This window comes from Apaloderma vittatum, unplaced genomic scaffold, assembly GCF_000703405.1.
Source record: "Apaloderma vittatum isolate BGI_N311 unplaced genomic scaffold, ASM70340v1 scaffold33281, whole genome shotgun sequence".
In the NCBI taxonomy this organism is placed as follows: Eukaryota; Metazoa; Chordata; class Aves; order Trogoniformes; family Trogonidae; genus Apaloderma; species Apaloderma vittatum.
This window is the reverse complement of record NW_009701574.1, coordinates 19,419-37,208: the sequence shown is the minus strand read 5'-3', so window position 1 is coordinate 37,208 and position 17,790 is coordinate 19,419. Positions and strand designations below refer to the sequence as shown.

Here is a 17,790-nt window from a genome sequence, read left to right as displayed (position 1 = left end):
GTATGACAACTCCAGTCAGTTTTTTTCCTGCCGGACTGTAGGTGGATGCAAGCTGAGCCTTTAGTTCACTCACGTAGGTGTATTCTGTTTGCCTACTGAGATAAAAATTCTGTCTGCGATTCCTCTGTCTGCATTCTTCAAGTATGTAATTTCTTAGCCCTGAAGTCAGAATTTTATAGCTTAACATGTAAGGCTCTGGTTCCAGGACCAGAACTGTCGTGTCATTTGTGCACCTTTAGGCTGTTAGTCTCTTGAGTGGCCACAGAGGTGTCTGTAGCGTTGGTTCTGACAGTTTGGATGATCCAGGCTGCTGGTGTTTTGATGGAAGGGAAAAAAATGTTGACTGGCAGGTCTCTTTAGTGTTGGGCTTGCGGTATAGAACTATTTGTTTATAAAAAGTTGTAAAACACATTAGCAAGATGAAAAGTATGATAGTGTCTTCAAGCAAAAATAATTGCTTTCCATACTTAACTTTGAGGCATTAGGCCAGATAAATTCTGAAGATTGATTTATGCTGGCGAGGTTGAGATGCATCTCATTAGGCTACAATAGGTTCTCACAGCAATTCTTTCTGAAAATATGCAGTATTTATATAATGGCAGGTATTAATCATGACACAGATTAGCATTCGTGCTACTTCTGTGCTGTGTTGGTAGATGCCCTCCAGCACAAAATAATTCTCTTATGATTTAACTAATTTTAGATCCTATTATCAGAGTATAAAAGAGAATTGCTTGGAATTGCTTCTGTCTTTTCCTGCTGCCTACTTTCTCTTCTTTCCCAAAATATTGGTAAACATTTTGAGCTCTTGGTAAGAGATGTACCAAATCCCCTGTTATTCACAGACACACATCTTTTGAAATGTGCACTTCTGGGCATGAAAGGCAGTGTGAATCCAAATTTATGGAACTTGGTGTTTCCACTTGTAAACTTCTGTAACTGAAACAAAAGTCTCTTAGCTTAGGGGACAGATAAATGTACTGGGTGGTGGTTTGGCGTTTGTTTTTTTTGTTGTTTTTTTTTAAAAACGATCTGACCGAGAGTTCAGTTTCCCATCAGATGGTTAAATGAGGTATATTGTGATCTAATAAAGGCTGCTAAAGATCCTGATTTTCACGTACCTGTCTTTCAGATTTGCTGTAGAAGACAGCACATGATTTTATACTAGTTTAAGGGTTTTTTTTATTTTTTAAAAAACTGTGTTCTCCCTTAAGCGGAAGGGAAATTCTAGTGATTACCAGTAAAAAAGTTGTGTTGGGTGTCCTACAGCTGCCCTTGGAATGGATAGGCCTTGCAGTTTACTTTCTCAGTAAACAGTGAAATCACTCCAGTTTGTAGGTCTGTTCTTTGAGATTGGTTTCAATGCAAGGGAGAACAGGAACTTAGAGAAAGTGAGATTGTAATTGTTACATAGTTGCTGCAACATTGATACACAATCACATCTCAGAGGAGCGGGGAACAGGCCCCTGAAATGTGGGTACTCTACAGGATGAAGCAGTTGAGCAAAGTGATGTTATCGAAGTAGTAGAGAGATGCCAAGTGAATTTTGGTAAAAGGTTAAAAAGGAGAAGGTGGTAGAGGAGGAAGATAACTCATGATTAGCATATCAGGTGATAGTGATGCATTCATGTGACATGTAGCAGATTGATTTTTTTTTTTTAAAGATTTTTGTTAAACTTCATTTTGTTTGCGGTTCATAGAATCACAGAATGTTAGGGGGTTGGAAGGGACCTCAAAAGATCATCTAGTCCAGCTCCCCTGCCAGAGCAGGATCACCTACAGTAGGTCACACAGGAACGCGTCCAGGCGGGTTTTGAATGTCTCCAGAGAAGGAGACTCCACAACCTCCCTGGGCAGCCTGTGCCAGTGCTCTGTCACCCTCACAGTGAAAAAGCTTTTTCTAATGTTTTTGTGGAACTTCCTGTGTTCCAGCTTGTACCCATTGCCCCTTGTCCTGTCATTGGACATTACAGAGAAGAGCCTGGCTCCGTCCTCCTGACACTCCCCCTTGATGTATTTATAAACATTTATGGGATCACCTCTCAGTCTCCTCTTCTCCAAGCTAAAGAGACCCAGCTCCTTCAGCCTTTCCTCATAAGGGAGATGTTCCACTCCCTTCAGCATCTCTGTGGCTCTGTGCTGGACTCTCTCAAGCAGTTCCCTGTCTCTCTTGAGCTGAGGGGTCCAGAACTGGACACAATATTCCAGATGTGGCCTCTCCAGGGCAGAGTAGAGGGGCAGGAGGACCTCCCTCGACCTACTAGCCACCCCTCTTCTAATACACCCCAGGATGCCATTGGCCTTCTTGGCCACGAGGGCACATGGCTGGCTCATGGGCATCCTGCTGTCCACTAGAACACCCAGGTCCCTTTCTCCTACACTGCTCTCCAGCAGGTCAGTCCCCAGTTACTTACCTTCAGAAGTGGAAAATAATCGTTTAGTTGATGGGGCTGTGGATTTGATAATTGATTTCTCAAGTAGTTGGAAGGTAGCTTCATGAATATACTTAGGAATGTCATAATGGGATTATGTTGCTTTTTTTCTCATTTCAAAAAGCCAGAATTTTAGAAGGAAACATTTTTGTTGTTTTGTTTTTATTAAATACCAGAAGTCAAGTGACCTTCTGTCTTTAATTCTCTGGGTAGTGTTGTGTTCCTAAAATATTGTGGAAGCCCTTAATAAACTGTCCAAGTTAATTGCTGTGTATATGTTATTGCTAAACTTCAGGAAAATGGTATCTGTTTATTTCTTCCCTCATTCTGTCAGAAGCAATAATGTTTTTTTTTGTGTGTATGTGTGTTTGAGGGCATGTGGAGCTTGAGACAAGCTGAATATTTCTTTATTTTCAAGTACAACATTCATAGGGCCTCTGAAAAAAACCCTTAAGTTCTTTTTTTTTTGCATTTATATATTTTTATATATCTATATATATTTGTAATATTGCTGTTCTAGACTTCATATTTCTCTATTTGTAGGATGGAACAAAGTTTATTTCTATCGGAGCTCTATATTCTGAGCTCGTGGCTGTTAGCAGCAAGGGAGAACTCTATCAGTGGAAGTGGAGTGAATCAGAGCCTTACAGAAATGCACAGGTACCATACCTCTTTAAATGCTTACTTTCCGAATGATTTGATTATCTAAATGCTTTGATTATCTAAAATTATTTTTTGTTTGTTTCCAAAGAATCCTTCACTACATCATCCACGAGCCATGTTCTTGGGATTAACCAATGAAAAAATAGTGCTTCTTTCTGCAAATAGTATTAGAGCGACTGTTGCCACTGAGAATAACAAGGTAGGAGATGTGTGCTGGTTGCTGAATTTGACAATGCTGGATTTTTTTCAGTGACTTGCACTAGAAAGAGACTAGAGAGCTTGATTCTTCAGGTTTATCAGTAGTAGAAAGCACTTAACTTGTATGTTCATTCCACTTCTTTTCCTCTGTACAGATGTAAAAGCAAAGCAAAACCACAGTTTTACAAAACCAGTATTTTGTAAAAATGCAAGAAAAATTAAAAAACCCAAAAAGATCTGACAGATTTACAGCTGGAGCAGTGAGAAGACACCTGTTTTACCAGATTATCTGAAATACTTGACTCTACCAATACAGTGAAAACTGACACTAGTTTAGGAAAAGAGAAGCTTATTAATGTTCTGTATGTATTTACTAGAAAAACTCAGGGCATTGAAGCTTTACAGTGCTGTAAAGTAAGTTATCTAAATATGCTCTTCTGCCCAGTTAAGAGTGAACTTGAAACTGATTTGGTAATGTATATGTAATATACCTCCCTTTTTTGCCTGCTTTTGTTGGGGACTGGAAGTAGAGCAAAAAAAGTAATCTTGAAAAGCTCTTTTCTGGGGAAAGAAAAGATGTTAGGGGATGAAATTCCAAAGAGAATAATTGTTTGTTTGGCTGGATTTTTTTGTTGTTTTTTTTCCCCCATCTTTCTTTCAAAACCAGTAAATTTGCATTAAAGGTGCAACTAAGGTACAACTTTTTCTTTTTTCCCCTTACCTTTCATGTTCCTTTCTTCCCTTCTCAGGTTGCTACGTGGGTAGATGAAACTTTAAGCTCTGTAGCTTCTAAATTAGAACACACTGCACAGACGTACTCGGAGCTTCAGGGAGAACGGATCGTTTCTTTGCATTGTTGTGCTCTTTATACGTGTGCTCAACTAGAGAACAATTTGTATTGGTGGTAAGTGAAGCCTGTGTTTCTATACGACAGTGTAGATCCACTGGGTGTCTTCACATCCTTGGCCCTGAAAACCATGGCAAAACTGCTGCACCTCAGCTGTTGTGAGTTCTGGAACTGCACTCAGTCTTAGGTTCCCTTTTTAAAAAATATATTTAAGCTCTCTTCTTTAATGCTGAAATCTTTTGGATACAATTATAATGTCTTCAAGGGAGTAAGGTTATTTTTTCAGGAGAGGTGTATAAATGCTTTAGCATTCAGTTAAATTGATACTATACTGTATCAGAGAATAATCTTTATGCCTTTCAGATCTTGGGATTAAAAATATGGAACAGATTTACCCACGTATGAGGTCTACATTATTGTCAGGCTGTGTTAGAAAATGTCTGTTAGTTGTGGTCCAAATCTTGAAGGGAGAAATAACATCAGATGCTCCCTCTGTTTGTTGTTAAAATACAACACTTATACATCATAGAATATGAAATGTTCGTTGAAATATTTTAACTAACAATTCAAGAAGCCTATATTTAAAAAACAAAAATCCCCAAAATCCAGCCCTAGCCACACCAAACTAACACACCCTGAAAAGCTCTGAAATGAATTTCTAATTTGAGTGAATTCATTGAGTGTTATTAATGTGTTGTCAGCATGCATTAATTTTGTTAGTGCATCAGGAGTTGTTGCATTACATATTGTGCCCAAAGCTCATGTAGCTTTTGGGCATGGATGAGTTGAATACTTGATGATGAGTTGGAAATCAGAGCGTTGAAAATTGATTCTATGAAGCAGCTTTCTCCTTAAATTCTAGTAACTCTCTGGAAAATATTAAAGTAGAACTGTAACTAGGCTTGTAAACTTAAACACAGGTGTATTTCATTCTAAATTCTAGTTCCAAATCTCAAAACTCAAGTGGTCTAGTTCTTAGTCTTTTTATTGTGTCACATCTGACATACTTCAGAGTACTTAAAGTAAGTATAGAAAGTAATAAGCCATAGCATTGGAGATACTTGGTTATTAGAACCTGTTATCTTTACTGCTTTTAGAATGATCGGTACAACATATAAAAAGACTTATTAGCATTTATAAGTAATCCTTGGAAGCTATTTATTTATAATTAACCAACATGTCGGTTATGGGAGGGATGGTGATTTTATGTTAATCTGATGTAGAAAGAAGCTTCTGTTACTGTTGATGTTCTTAGTTACAATGGTCTTTAGTACACTGAATGAGACTTCAATTGCCAGTGTTGCACAGGGCTGATGCTTTTCATGTTTTACTTAACATGAAGGAGGTTTTCAAATAAGAGGATCTAACCCTATAACCTCCTGACTAAAAATTGAAGTATCAAAATATTAAGCATGTTTAACTGTGTTACGTAGGTGTTATTTTCAGCTAAACTGAGTGGAGCCAATTAACCAAAGAAGTGTCCTTTTTTTTTTTTCCCCTCTTACAGCGTAAGTCTGTTATAAAAGTCCTAGGCTCCTTCAGTCATGTCCTCAGTGGGAAAATAAGGCTTTTAAAATGTAAAACCAGAAAAGCTTATCCTGTTTCCCCAGTGACTATAAGTTCTGGAAATTCTGATTAGTCATGGGAAAGATACCCTCAAGTTCAGCATGGACAATCCTCAACTTGAAAGCTGTGACTGGAGCGTACCATCTGCGACAGAGGTCTTGCAGCATTTTGAGCTAGAAGGAAAAGCATTTGGCAGTGACATTACATCCTCTCCCTCTTCCTCCTAATAAATTGGCCAGTTGAGATGAATTTGGAAAGCGGGGGTGAACGTAGAACAAGCTGTCTTTTCTACAGTGCTTTTGGATAAGGTGGCAAGGAGACACAAATGTTTGGTCATGACTACATTAACTAGGAGTAAACAAAGTTTTAAACAAAGCTATAAACGAAGCTTTTTTTTGTCATAACCTTTTTAAAAATAATATGCATTTTTCCACAGGGGTGTAGTTCCTTTCAGCCAAAGGAAGAAAATGCTAGAGAAGGCCAGAGCAAAAAATAAAAAGCCGAAGTCCAGCGCTGGTATTTCTTCTATGCCAAACATAACTGTTGGAACCCAGGCAAGTGTGACTGTTGCAAGTGGCATTTTTACAATGCTATACGATGAGCTTACATCCTGCTCTTCAAACAAACAAACAAGCAAATAAAAAACCTGAAACAAATTAGGTTCTGATCTTGTTATCTGCAAAAGTTACATCAATAATACGGGATTAAAATAGTGTGTTTTAATTATATGACTGTAGATCAGTGTGTCCTGTTAATGTTATGTGAGCTGTACTTGAACAAAGTACTTCTCTTTTAACTTACCTACTCATTTTGTGTTTTTAGAGAAAGTATGTGTAGAAGTATGATTCTTGATAGAGCAGATAGCTTTATAAACAATTTGGAATTTAAGTGCCTACAGTATTAGAGTCTGGATTTGATTGATTTATGGAGTGGGATAGGTCTTTGGTTTCAAGCCTTTACCAAAAAGGTTAATAGCTGATACAGAGGTGTAGGATTCTTTTTACGATTAGTGTTAAAACCAGTATGAGACAAAACAGCTGCTTCCCAGGGAGCACATCTCTTTTGTGTCCCAATCCGTTTTAATCAGCTCTGGGATGAGTCTCTGTTATTGGATGAATTGTGCCTTTTGTTACTGAGCATCTAACTACTATATACTGAGCAGCTGCATTGCTAAAGATGTTACTTTCAGCTGTGCGTTACACAGCAGCCTCTTTTTTTCCTAGCAAAGTGCATAGTACATCATGCTGACTTTTGTCTTCATCTCGTTCCATAAGTTTTCTTATTTTTTTACTACCACATATGCCGCCAAGAAAATACATGCCTATGTGATCTCCCTTAGTATAATTCATTACTCTCATAGAAATAAAAATCTCTGTCTATAGGTGTGTTTAAGAAATAATCCTCTCTATCATGCTGGAGCCGTTGCTTTTTCAATCAGTGCTGGAATTCCTAAAGTGGGTGTGTTAATGGAATCTGTTTGGAACATGAATGACAGCTGTCGATTCCAGCTTCGATCACCTGAGAGCTTGAAAAACATGGAGAAAGCTAGCAAAACTACTGAGGCAAAGTAAGTGTTGAGAACACACGTGCATGCACATGGAACATTTATTTGATATTCTCCTTAGTGATTGATTAGAAATGGAAAAGAAGGAAGGTCAGGTTTTTTTCAGTTTGAACTTTTTGCCTTCTTCGTAAGATTCTAGCTTTTTTGTAAACTGCTAAATGTGCAGAAATGCTCACTGCAGGGAAGGTGACTCAGTTGTGTGAAACCACTGTGGAAACATGAAGTGCAGAAGGGTTATGAAATGATGACTTTCCACAGTGTTTCATAAAGTTGCCAAGATTTTATGCTTGAATAGCTGAAAGTGGTTTTGTTATGGAACTAACTGTTTTCAGGCCTTTTTGAGAAACTTGTTTCAACTCCTCTATAGTTTGAAAAAAAAAAAAATGAATTGACAATTGCTATCTTGATGTTATGAAATGATGACTTTCCACAGTGTTTCATAAAGTTGCCAAGATTTTATGCTTGAATAGCTGAAAGTGGTTTTGTTATGGAACTAACTGTTTTCAGGCCTTTTTGAGAAACTTGTTTCAACTCCTCTATAGTTTGAAAAAAAAAATGAATTGACAATTGCTGTCTTGATGTTTCTTAAAACATGTTTAAACCATTTCAAGAAGAGCTTGAAAAAGTTTTTAGCAATTCTAGAGTTTCATGTTACTGTATAAAGCTAGTAATTCTTCCTGTCTTCAAATGAATCACATAGAAGGATTTTTATTTTCTGTATTATTGTATCTATGCTCAGTTAATTTTATGAAGCAAATCCTTGATTAAGCAGCAACGTACCATTCCCAGCTTCAGGTTTATGGCCTTGTCGGTTAGGACAGTTGTGTAACAAGTTATTTTACTGATTTACTATTAGAGGCACGTGGCTGGGACACACTGACACTTTTTCTGTTGTCCTGGAGTAGATATCACCTTTTTTCTTTCTTCATTCTAAGTAATGCCTTTTATTCTAGACCTGAAAGCAAACAGGAACCAGTGAAAACTGAGATGGGGCCTCCACCATCCCCAGCTTCCACTTGTAGTGATGCATCTTCAATAGCAAGCAGTGCATCAATGCCATATAGTAAGTAATGTGTACCTCATAATAATGTAAATTTCCTAGATAAGAAGGTTTCGTAAAAAGCAGTTCTGCAAAGATTCTGAGCTTATTTCAGAATCCTTTTCAGTCTTTCTGTCTGACCTGCAGTATAAAGGCTTTTGTAATAGGCTTTAGATAATTAGTGAATTGTCAGTGTTAAATTGAAATGTGTTAGTTCAAGCAGTGACTGCTTGATGTAAGGTGTATCTGAGCAAGTGTAACGCTTACTTCTCAGAATCAAAAGTACATTTCAGGAGGTGATCAAGAGGAGATCTGAAGATAAAGTTGTTTATGTTTAATTGCAGTGCGATAGTGAGTTTCTTTACAGAAGAATAGCTTGGTTAAGATTAAGCTGTTTGTGTACATCCTGCCTTGCAGGTGAACTTGACTACGTAAAGGAGTAGTTAATCACCTTTTACATAAAATGACTGAAACTAGGCATTCTTTACAACACACAAAAGCAGTGAGAGAAGCTTTACAAGTTGTACTTAAAATGTAAAAGGATGCATTAGAATTCATGTGACTGACATTTTAAGTGTGTTTTCCTCCATTGAAACCCATACCTTTATAAAGGGTTAATTAGTTACAATGCTCTCATTTGAAGATACCTTCTCTCTGCTCCTGTTTCTTCTAATTGTTCATGTACTGCAGTTTTAAGAAGCTATGGAGAAATGAATGGCTTCAGTGACTAAGAATCTCATATGTTTAGATCTGCAGTACTCATTAATTGTGCTAGTAGAGTCTTTTGCTACTGATTTCTCTTTTGCAGTTCTTTCAACTGTAGTTTTTCTCTAACTGTAACTTTGGGGTTTTGAGCTAGTGTTAATTTCATGGTTAGCTTAGAAGTTGTCTGCTTCATACTTGAAATGTGTTGATAATATTAATTACGCTGTATACTCAGTTCAGGAGATTAAAAGTTCTTGTTGGTGTTAATTTAGCCACATTATGTATATAAATTTGATCCGGAGTGTACGCAGTTACCATTTAGATAATGTGTTTGCAGCAATCCTAAAGGTATTGCTGCTTGCCCGAATAGCTATTTTCTGCCTCATTTGCTACACTTTCAGATGTTTACCAAAAAAATCCATACATAGTGGACAAACAAACTTTTTGAAAGGGTAATAGAAAGCACTGTAGCAGAGCTGAATGAAGGGTCTCAAAATGTCTGTCTTATGTTCTAAGTCAAATCTGAGCCCTACCAAAACAACTTATTGTGTTATTATTATTATTTTACTTAAATATCCTTTAAAACTGCTTTATCAGGTAGGCTTTATTAGTTCTAATTTCATAGAAAAGCATGAAAGTGGTATGTTACACTGCTAGGTGTAGGTATGTTTAAAGTCAAATTTTTGTTAACCTCCTGTTAATTTATATATTTGACTGTTGATAATCTTTCGGGAAGGGGGGGAAGTTTTGGTGTTTATTGAACACTGCGTTTTGATGCTTCGATTATATATTTAAAGTCTTCTCTTTTGGTAATAACTTTTTTGTCTCAGAGCGACGACGATCTACTCCTGCCCCCAAAGAGGAGGAGAAAGTGAATGAAGAGCAGTGGTCTCTGAGGGAAGTTGTGTTTGTGGAAGACGTTAAGAATGTTCCTGTTGGCAAGGTTTGTCTGAAATACCTTGTCCCACCATCTTTGGGGAGGGAATAAAAGAAGTTTTTCCTTTTAGATAAACTAATTTTTAAAAGAATCAGTTTTGGGAATGCTGGAGAAATGTTTCTGACTAGTGTGACTTTTGCTGCCTTTTCATTTGTCCATAACACAGTGATAGTAATAGACCGAATCTGTTGTGAATAAAACACAGTGAATCTTAAAAAATAACATCTACTCCTTTAAGTTGAATCACAATATTAAGAAAAGCAAATGTGGTTTTATCAAAAATATTATTTTTGGCAACTTGTGCAGTAGCCTTCACATGTCCAGTGAGATTATGAGGTGTTACAGGTGTTGTGACTGATTTTTACGTACACTTGAACTGAGCTTTTGGGTGAATCTTGTGTTCTGGCAACCAAAGAACAGAAGTCTTTTGGCTAGAAATTACATGCTTCCTCAGCGTGACTATAACGTTATTTGACTTATTACACCTTAAGGTTTTTTCCTTGTTTTTTTTTTTGTTTTGTTTTGTTTTCTCTCTCAAACCTTTGCTCTGACTAAAAGTGCTATAGAGGAAAATACTCCTTATCTCCTTCGGCATTGTTTTTTTCAGTGTTTGGAAGGATTAGGTCATCTAGACAGTTCTCTGCTATGCATTTCAGAAACAAAAGCAACAGGAAAGCCAATAAAGGTTTTCCACAAAATGAAAACGTTGAATTGATTTCTACTTGATTCATTGAAGAATAAAAAGTTGTCAGAAGAGAAAATACCTGTCCAACAGAAGGCTTCTGGGTTTAGTCAGTTAGTTTCTTGCATCCCTAATGGGTGCTTTTGTTCAGGAGTGGAGAATTTGCCTTGAGCGGTGTCTTTGGAAGGAGGAGGCCCACAGTGGATTTTTGTTATCAAGTTTAGGCCACTTCTGTGAAAGGGAGTATGGAGAAACTTAATTTATTGAAATGCTTCAATTTTTGTAAACAAGATTTTGGGATCTAGTTGAAGTCACTGAAACTGTTGTTTGCTTCTCGTACCAGCTTTGGCAAAGCCCCTGCTGTCCTTAGGTGTCTTCCTGTTTTACATCCCAAGATTTTCAGGAAAAATACTCGTTTACTGTTTCTGTATACAGGTGTAAAGGTGTCTGAGCTTGTTTTCTTCTATGTTAATATTTTCACTGAAGTGCTAAGACTAGTAAGTGGGCTGTCTGCTAAATAGACTTATTGGTGTTGAGTCTCTTCTGTATCAGTCATTTATGGCAAAGATGCTTTTTTCCCCCTTTGTAAAGTGTGCTGTCCTTTTTCAGTGCCCTATATTATCCTTCACTTTTTTCACTTTACAGTTTTGTAACACTTTAGAGTTCAGATAGCTACTCAGCCTATCACTGATGTGATTTTTAAATGAGCAACCGTAAGAGGGAATAGGGGAGGAGAAGTCAGGCTGAGGACTTGCCTCCCCTTCTTTTTGGGGTGGGGACCTCAGTTGAATGTTTTCTGCCAGTCAGTGTGCTTTGGCATTGTGATTTAAAGGTGCGTGGCAATAGGTTGATTGTAAGGGTAAAGGAAATAGGAAGTATTTTCATCTTCCAGTTTATCAATTCATCTTTCTTCTTTCGTTAAAAAGAAAGATTAGATCTCATTATTATGTAGTGAAAATGCTCTCGAAAGGTATTTTGCTTTTGGAAAAAAAAAATCTTCAAACTTGTCTTTTATTGCTTGCTTTTTTCATTTGTTTTATTCAGTTCTTTTAATTTAGTCATAAGGCAGCAAACATTGTATATGTAGTTCTGTGAAATGCTTGTTTTTAATTAATACAACTTTTGCATTAGTGATATGAACAGTGTAAGTACATTAGTTTTGTAAGCTAAAGCATCTAAATTCTTTAAGATCTTACCTTCTATTTTTGTTAATATGTTTTTCATTCAATCTAGACTTAAATAATTTCCATTAAAGAGGAACATTGGCCTTGCTTATTGAGAAGTTTAGTGCCAGCCCATTATACCACATCTCTGCTCTGCAGCTTTCTATGTACGATTGCTATCAAGTGTTGTACTCAAACTCCCAATTCCTTGCTGTGTCAATGGGTAGTTTTATGTTCTGTGTAACAGCCAATATAGTAGTAGATGTTTAACTGAAGAACTGCATTTTACCCTTTGAAGAGGTGAATTTCATCTCAACCAAATCTTACTAAAGATATTTCCCCATTTTTAAAGATTTACTTCTTGAACTACAAAATGGGAAAGAAAAGGAATATTTGGCATGTGGACTCTGAGTCACCATAGAGTTCCAGCACTTTAAAAACTGGCAGCATTTCTTTGTATATACAAAAAGTGATGTAAGTGAAAAGTGGCATAGGTGATAGCACTAGGAGCTGCCGGAAAACGTGTAGAAGAACAGTTTTGGTTATGGAGATAGGATATGATAAATACTCGGGAATTGTGCCTTTTCTTAACGTTTGTTTATTCCCCCTACTCTTCCAATCATAAATTTGAAGCTTCATAAACAAGATATCATATACCCTGCTTAATGTTGACTGTTTAGAGTCTTCCATTTTCAGAAGCAGCCTAAGTTTACAAAGCTTTTGTAGCAACATTCAGTCTTCTAAAAGACTAAAAGCTGTGGTTGAAGCACTGGCATTGATTTTAGGTGTGCCTTGATTTTTATTTTTTTTTTTACTAGATCGCAATTTTTGTCAAGAGTGTTGTCTTGCAAGTTTCAATAGAAATCTATATTTATATAGACTAGATCAGAGTTGATGTTCATGAATCTTTTGACTAGGTCTGAATTTTGAAATTTTTGGGTGGTCTTAAAGCTATTGGTGATGCTCTACTAGTAGAAGCAGGAACTCTGCTACTAGGGTGAAGTTGTGTCATATGGGGAACAAGGGCTCTGCCTCTGTCTACAGTAACCTTTGTTACAAAAAAAAAATCTGTTAATACTTTCATATTCACCAGTATATCCTTTTCACTAGCATGCTCGATAGGCTACATACACCTGGCAAGAGAAATTCAGAGAAGACATGGAAATGCCTAGGTTTTTATTGCCTGTAATATTTTGGAAACTTGAGAGGTGGTTTTTATTGTCAGGGGCGTTTTAGATAAAGTTGATTACATCTAGTTCTTTTATATTGCTTTGCAAGCACTTTCTGTATAGAAACTATTGAGAAATTAGGGCAGTTGCTTGTATCTAGTTTTGATCAAGACTGCAAACATGCTGAGATCTTATTTCTATAGAAGATTAAAAGGTTGCCTGTCCTTCCCTGTGCTCCCTTACCTCTTAGCTTTATTTTCCTTTTGAGAAAATTACGGTGTGAGTTGGAAACTCAAAAGATCTTGCTGTTTGATGATAACATAATATGATGATAACATAATTTCTGTATCAAGGAAACATATTTTGATAGTTCTGATTAGATATGCATGTCAGCAACTCTTCAGAGAGGCTTACCATCTCAGAAATGACTGGCAGAGTGGGGTTGAATAACTTCCATTTCCTTGGGGGCAGAAAAAGACACAGATGCATGAAGTATGTCTGGATAGACTTGTCTGTATCCTTCAGTCCTGAGGGACTGAGTGAAGAACTTTTGTCATCGAGTGTGATGAACAGGCAACAGACCCATAAACCAACCCTTCTCTTTTCCACTGTGCACAGTCATCTTGAGGAATGAGCACTAAGACTCTGCAACAGAGACTTTAAGAATTTTTTGATGGGACCAGAAAAAAAAAGAAAAAAAATTAACTAATGTTTGGAACTGTTTGTTGCAAGAGTAGTGTTTATTTCCAAAAGTGATTGGACAAGTTAATAAGAGAAGAGCTTATCTAGGCTATTAAACATGGAGTTGTCCTGCTGTTTGCGGCAGTTGCAAGCTGAAAAGATCCCTAGGAATTATCAGTAGGGAGCTTCTCTAGTCAGTTGGTCTGGTTCCTGTTGGACACAGGATGTCCAAATGGAGGGACTTTTGGTCTGATTCAGGATGCTTATGAAGTCATTAAGAAATCCGAGTTTTCAGTAGTTCAGTAATTTTAGCAAAACAGCAAGGCTAATGACCAAGAGCTGTAGAATTTTATCACTGATTATTGGAACTTTTTTTTTTTCCCTGATAAAGGTCTAGTTTATTTTGAAGCAAATCAACCTAAAGAGTTTCTCTTCAAAGCTTTTTGGTAAAACTGTGATATGTTCTGTTTGTAGGTGCTAAAAGTGGATGGTGCTTATGTTGCTGTGAAATTTCCAGGCACTTCCAGTAACACAAACTGTCAGAGCAGCTCTAATTCAGATCCTGATCCTTCTTCTCTTCTACAAGACTGTAGACTGCTCAGAATAGACGAACTGCAGGTATGTCTTTGTGAAACATTCAGAAAGCGGTCCGTATTTTGAAAAGTCAGCCCTGTGCACTTAATTGTGTCTTTAAATTTTGCGTATGTTTTTAGGTCGTAAAAACTGGTGGAACTCCAAAAGTTCCTGACTGTTTTCAAAGGACACCTAAAAAGCTGTGTATTCCTGAAAAAACAGAGATCCTAGCAGTAAATGTAGATTCAAAAGGTAAGTAGGACTTACCCTGTAAGATACTCTGCTCAACCCTTTCTTACCTGTCTCCCTTTAGTGGAAAGCAACTACTGTCAAAGTAACGTAACTGGTTTTTACTCTTGCTACTAGTAACTTCTTGAAAGTGCTTTAGTTAAGAATTATTTTACTGGATGCCATTAGTAAAAGACATTAACTTTTTTTTGTGTGTATATTTGAAGGGGTGCATGCTGTTCTGAAAACTGGGAACTGGGTTCGATACTGCATATTTGACCTTGCCACAGGAAAGGCTGAACAGGAAAATAATTTCCCTACCAGCAGCATTGCGTTCCTGGGTCAGAATGAGAGAAGTGTTGCTATTTTTACAGCTGGACAGGTTTGTGGTTTTGTATCTCAAACATTTAACCTCACTGCACTTCACTTCTGTCGTTGAATGGGATGGTACAGTGTTCTGTAAGGCTTTTCCAAAGACCTGTGAAGAAATAATTCTTCAAATGGTTATGAAAGACTTGCTGCTACCTCTAATACTTTGAAGGTGCAAGCCATCTAACTCACTTAAGCACTTTTAATATCTTACTTGAAATCTACTTTGAATAAAAAGTAAAAATGAGGGGAAAAAAAACTTGTCAGAGTAGTTCCTGTGTAACTTATTTAGTGTAAACTTGTTATCTAGCTGTATGTTGGAATTGGATAAGATGAAAATCCACTCATGAGAATAAATGGAAATGTTAGCAAAAAACCTCAACAATCTGTTTCTGATACTAGAGATGATATCAAGGTTTTGTGAAACTCTTTCTACTATCCAATGTGAAGTATCTTACTTTATCCGATTGCACAGCTCGATTATGCTGTGCAAGCATCCACGAGGAAAAAGTGCCTAGACTTTTTTTGTAATTTCCACAAATGTGATATACTTTGCTTAGAATAGTGGAAAGAAACATTTTTGACAAAAGAATTAAATTTGAATGTACTCAAATGAAACACTCAAATTTGGAGCATTCAAGTAAGCTAAAAGTTTAGGTACTGTATGCTTCCCTTGGTAGTATTTCATAATGAATGTATGCCATAAGAGAAGATACTTTTGACAGTATTTACTACATTAAGCACATTTCAGGCATTTGAGAAAGGGAATCTGATATCTTACTCTGTATCACTTGTAATGATAGGAGACAGTTGCATAAATGGGAATTTTGGGTAAGCTGCTGTAATTGTTGGCAGTTAAATAGAACTGGACCTTTTGGGAAGGATAATATTTATAAATTGTGGAGACTTAATGAAAAACCTTTTTTCCCAAATATAGGAATCTCCTATTATTCTGAGAGATGGAAATGGTACAATCTATCCAATGGCAAAAGACTGTATGGGTGGGATACGAGACCCTGACTGGCTTGATCTTCCACCTATTAGTAGTCTTGGAATGGGTGTTCATTCCTTAACAAATCTTCCTGCTAACTCGACCATCAAAAAGAAAGCTGCTATTATCATTATGGCTGTTGAGGTAAAGTACTTTCTTTATTACAGAATTGTGTGATTTGTTTTTTTTTTCCCTCGTGCTCTTAAAAAATGCTTAAAGCAACGTCATGTTTGGATACCCATTTGTTGTTTTCACCATTTCAAAGAAATTAATCTCAACAGAAGATTCTCCTAAAAATATGAAAGCACAAATATATCTAGTAAAGCACTACTTTGGGGGTGCATGGATTCCATATCAGGCTTTTAACTAGTAGGATTATTTTAGTTACCTTTTTTTACATATACTACTAGTATACAAGTATTTATTTGTTTTATGGATGTACAGTTTTTTTCTGAGGGATCCAACAACTTGTTTTCTTATGAATGCAGTAATTTTTTTTTTTTTATCTTATCTTTGGAACATACATTAAAAAATGAGGAGAGTCAAATGAAGATTTTTTTTTTTTTTTTCCCCACTTGAATCACCTGTAAAGTTCTGTACTTGTTTGTGGTGCTGTATGAATTAGTTCTGCTGTGAGTTTATATATGTATATCATATTTGTCTAAACTCCATCAGTGACTTGGTGCGATTTAGTTACGTCTGCTGTGTGCTGTGCTGCCACCAGGAGGTATTACGTACCTGTGAGACTGAGCTTGATTTCACAGTGGAGTATTCCAGTACTGTGGAAAAGCTTGTTACCTATGTGGTGAGCCTCCCAGGCCTTCAACAGCTTCTATTGCTTCACTTCTCTGTCTGTGTATTGGCTGTTTAAAACAAATACATAAGAGCTAGTTAATGCAGACCCCTTAGTTTTTTCAGTTGTACCACTTTTCCCATGTTAGGTGTAGCCATGAAATGGAAGTAATCTGTCTTAAGGACCCAGCTTTGAAGCTGAAGGCATCCTTCTCTGAGCCTGACAGCTTCTGCTGCTTAAACCTCTTTGCTTTAACTCGTCCGTGCCCGAACGCCTGCTTTTCTCTGTTTATCACAGTGCTGTAATTGAGCTGATGCGTGTTCTCAGCAATTCCTGCACTGATTTCCAGCCAGTGTCCTAGATTTAGACCTCCGTATTAATTTCAAAAATGGAAAACTAGAAGCACTTTGGAAACTTGAATGCCTGCCTTTTGTATTTTAAATCATTAAAATATTTTATTCTTTTGAGTACAGAAACAAACTTTAATGCAGCACATTCTCCGATGTGACTATGAGGCTTGCAGACAATACCTGATGAATCTTGAACAAGCGGTTGTCTTGGATCAGAATCCACAAGTGCTGCAGACGTTCCTTGGCCATCGATGTGATGGAAACCGCAATATTCTGCATGCTTGTGTGTCTGTGTGCTTCCCAACCAGCAACAAAGAAACAAAAGAGGAAGAGGGTGAGCTCAACAATGTCATGAAAATACTTTGAAGATAAACTTTTTATGCGTTTTTCAAGGAAAATTGAAAAAAAGGCTGCATTCTTTGTATATGGATATCTTTGAAATGTAGCAACGAAAATGTGTCCTGGCCTTTCAAAGGTGCTGAGACAGCATTTTCATTACTCTAAGATTTTATAAGAATTCAGTGGTCAAGAATACTAAGCTGGTTTTATTGATTGTAAAAGACAAACTTTTCACATCCACATGTTACTTTTAGAGGAAGTCAAGTATTGTTCCACCTTTATATTGCTAATATCCCCATTATATCTAAGAAGCTTTTAAGAGAAACAGTATTTAATATTTTTCAAGTGTTACAGCATATGCTAATGCCTCCAATAAGAAGTGCAACTTGCAGCTGACATGTATTAAGACATTTGGAAGAATGCCTTCCTTTAATGCCAGCTACTGACACCATTTAAAGATGTCAATTAAATACTGTTATGTAAAAAGTATTTTAACAGAAC

General features: G+C 36.8%; 1 protein-coding gene across 1 annotated transcript in view; it reads left to right on the top strand.

Moving 5' to 3' along the window:
* UBR5 (ubiquitin protein ligase E3 component n-recognin 5) overlaps positions 1-17,790 on the top strand; it is a gene marked incomplete at its 3' end in the record, with an annotated part of 54,805 nt that overhangs the window by 17,677 nt on the left and 19,338 nt on the right. Inside the window, exons 9-20 of the mRNA XM_009879184.1 lie at positions 2,976-3,092; positions 3,184-3,294; positions 4,043-4,197; positions 6,143-6,260; positions 7,089-7,273; positions 8,224-8,333; positions 9,845-9,957; positions 14,121-14,264; positions 14,360-14,471; positions 14,675-14,829; positions 15,754-15,951; positions 17,074-17,284. Coding sequence (XP_009877486.1) covers positions 2,976-3,092; positions 3,184-3,294; positions 4,043-4,197; positions 6,143-6,260; positions 7,089-7,273; positions 8,224-8,333; positions 9,845-9,957; positions 14,121-14,264; positions 14,360-14,471; positions 14,675-14,829; positions 15,754-15,951; positions 17,074-17,284 — 1,729 coding nt within the window. The remainder of the gene's footprint in view (positions 1-2,975; positions 3,093-3,183; positions 3,295-4,042; positions 4,198-6,142; positions 6,261-7,088; positions 7,274-8,223; positions 8,334-9,844; positions 9,958-14,120; positions 14,265-14,359; positions 14,472-14,674; positions 14,830-15,753; positions 15,952-17,073; positions 17,285-17,790) is intronic.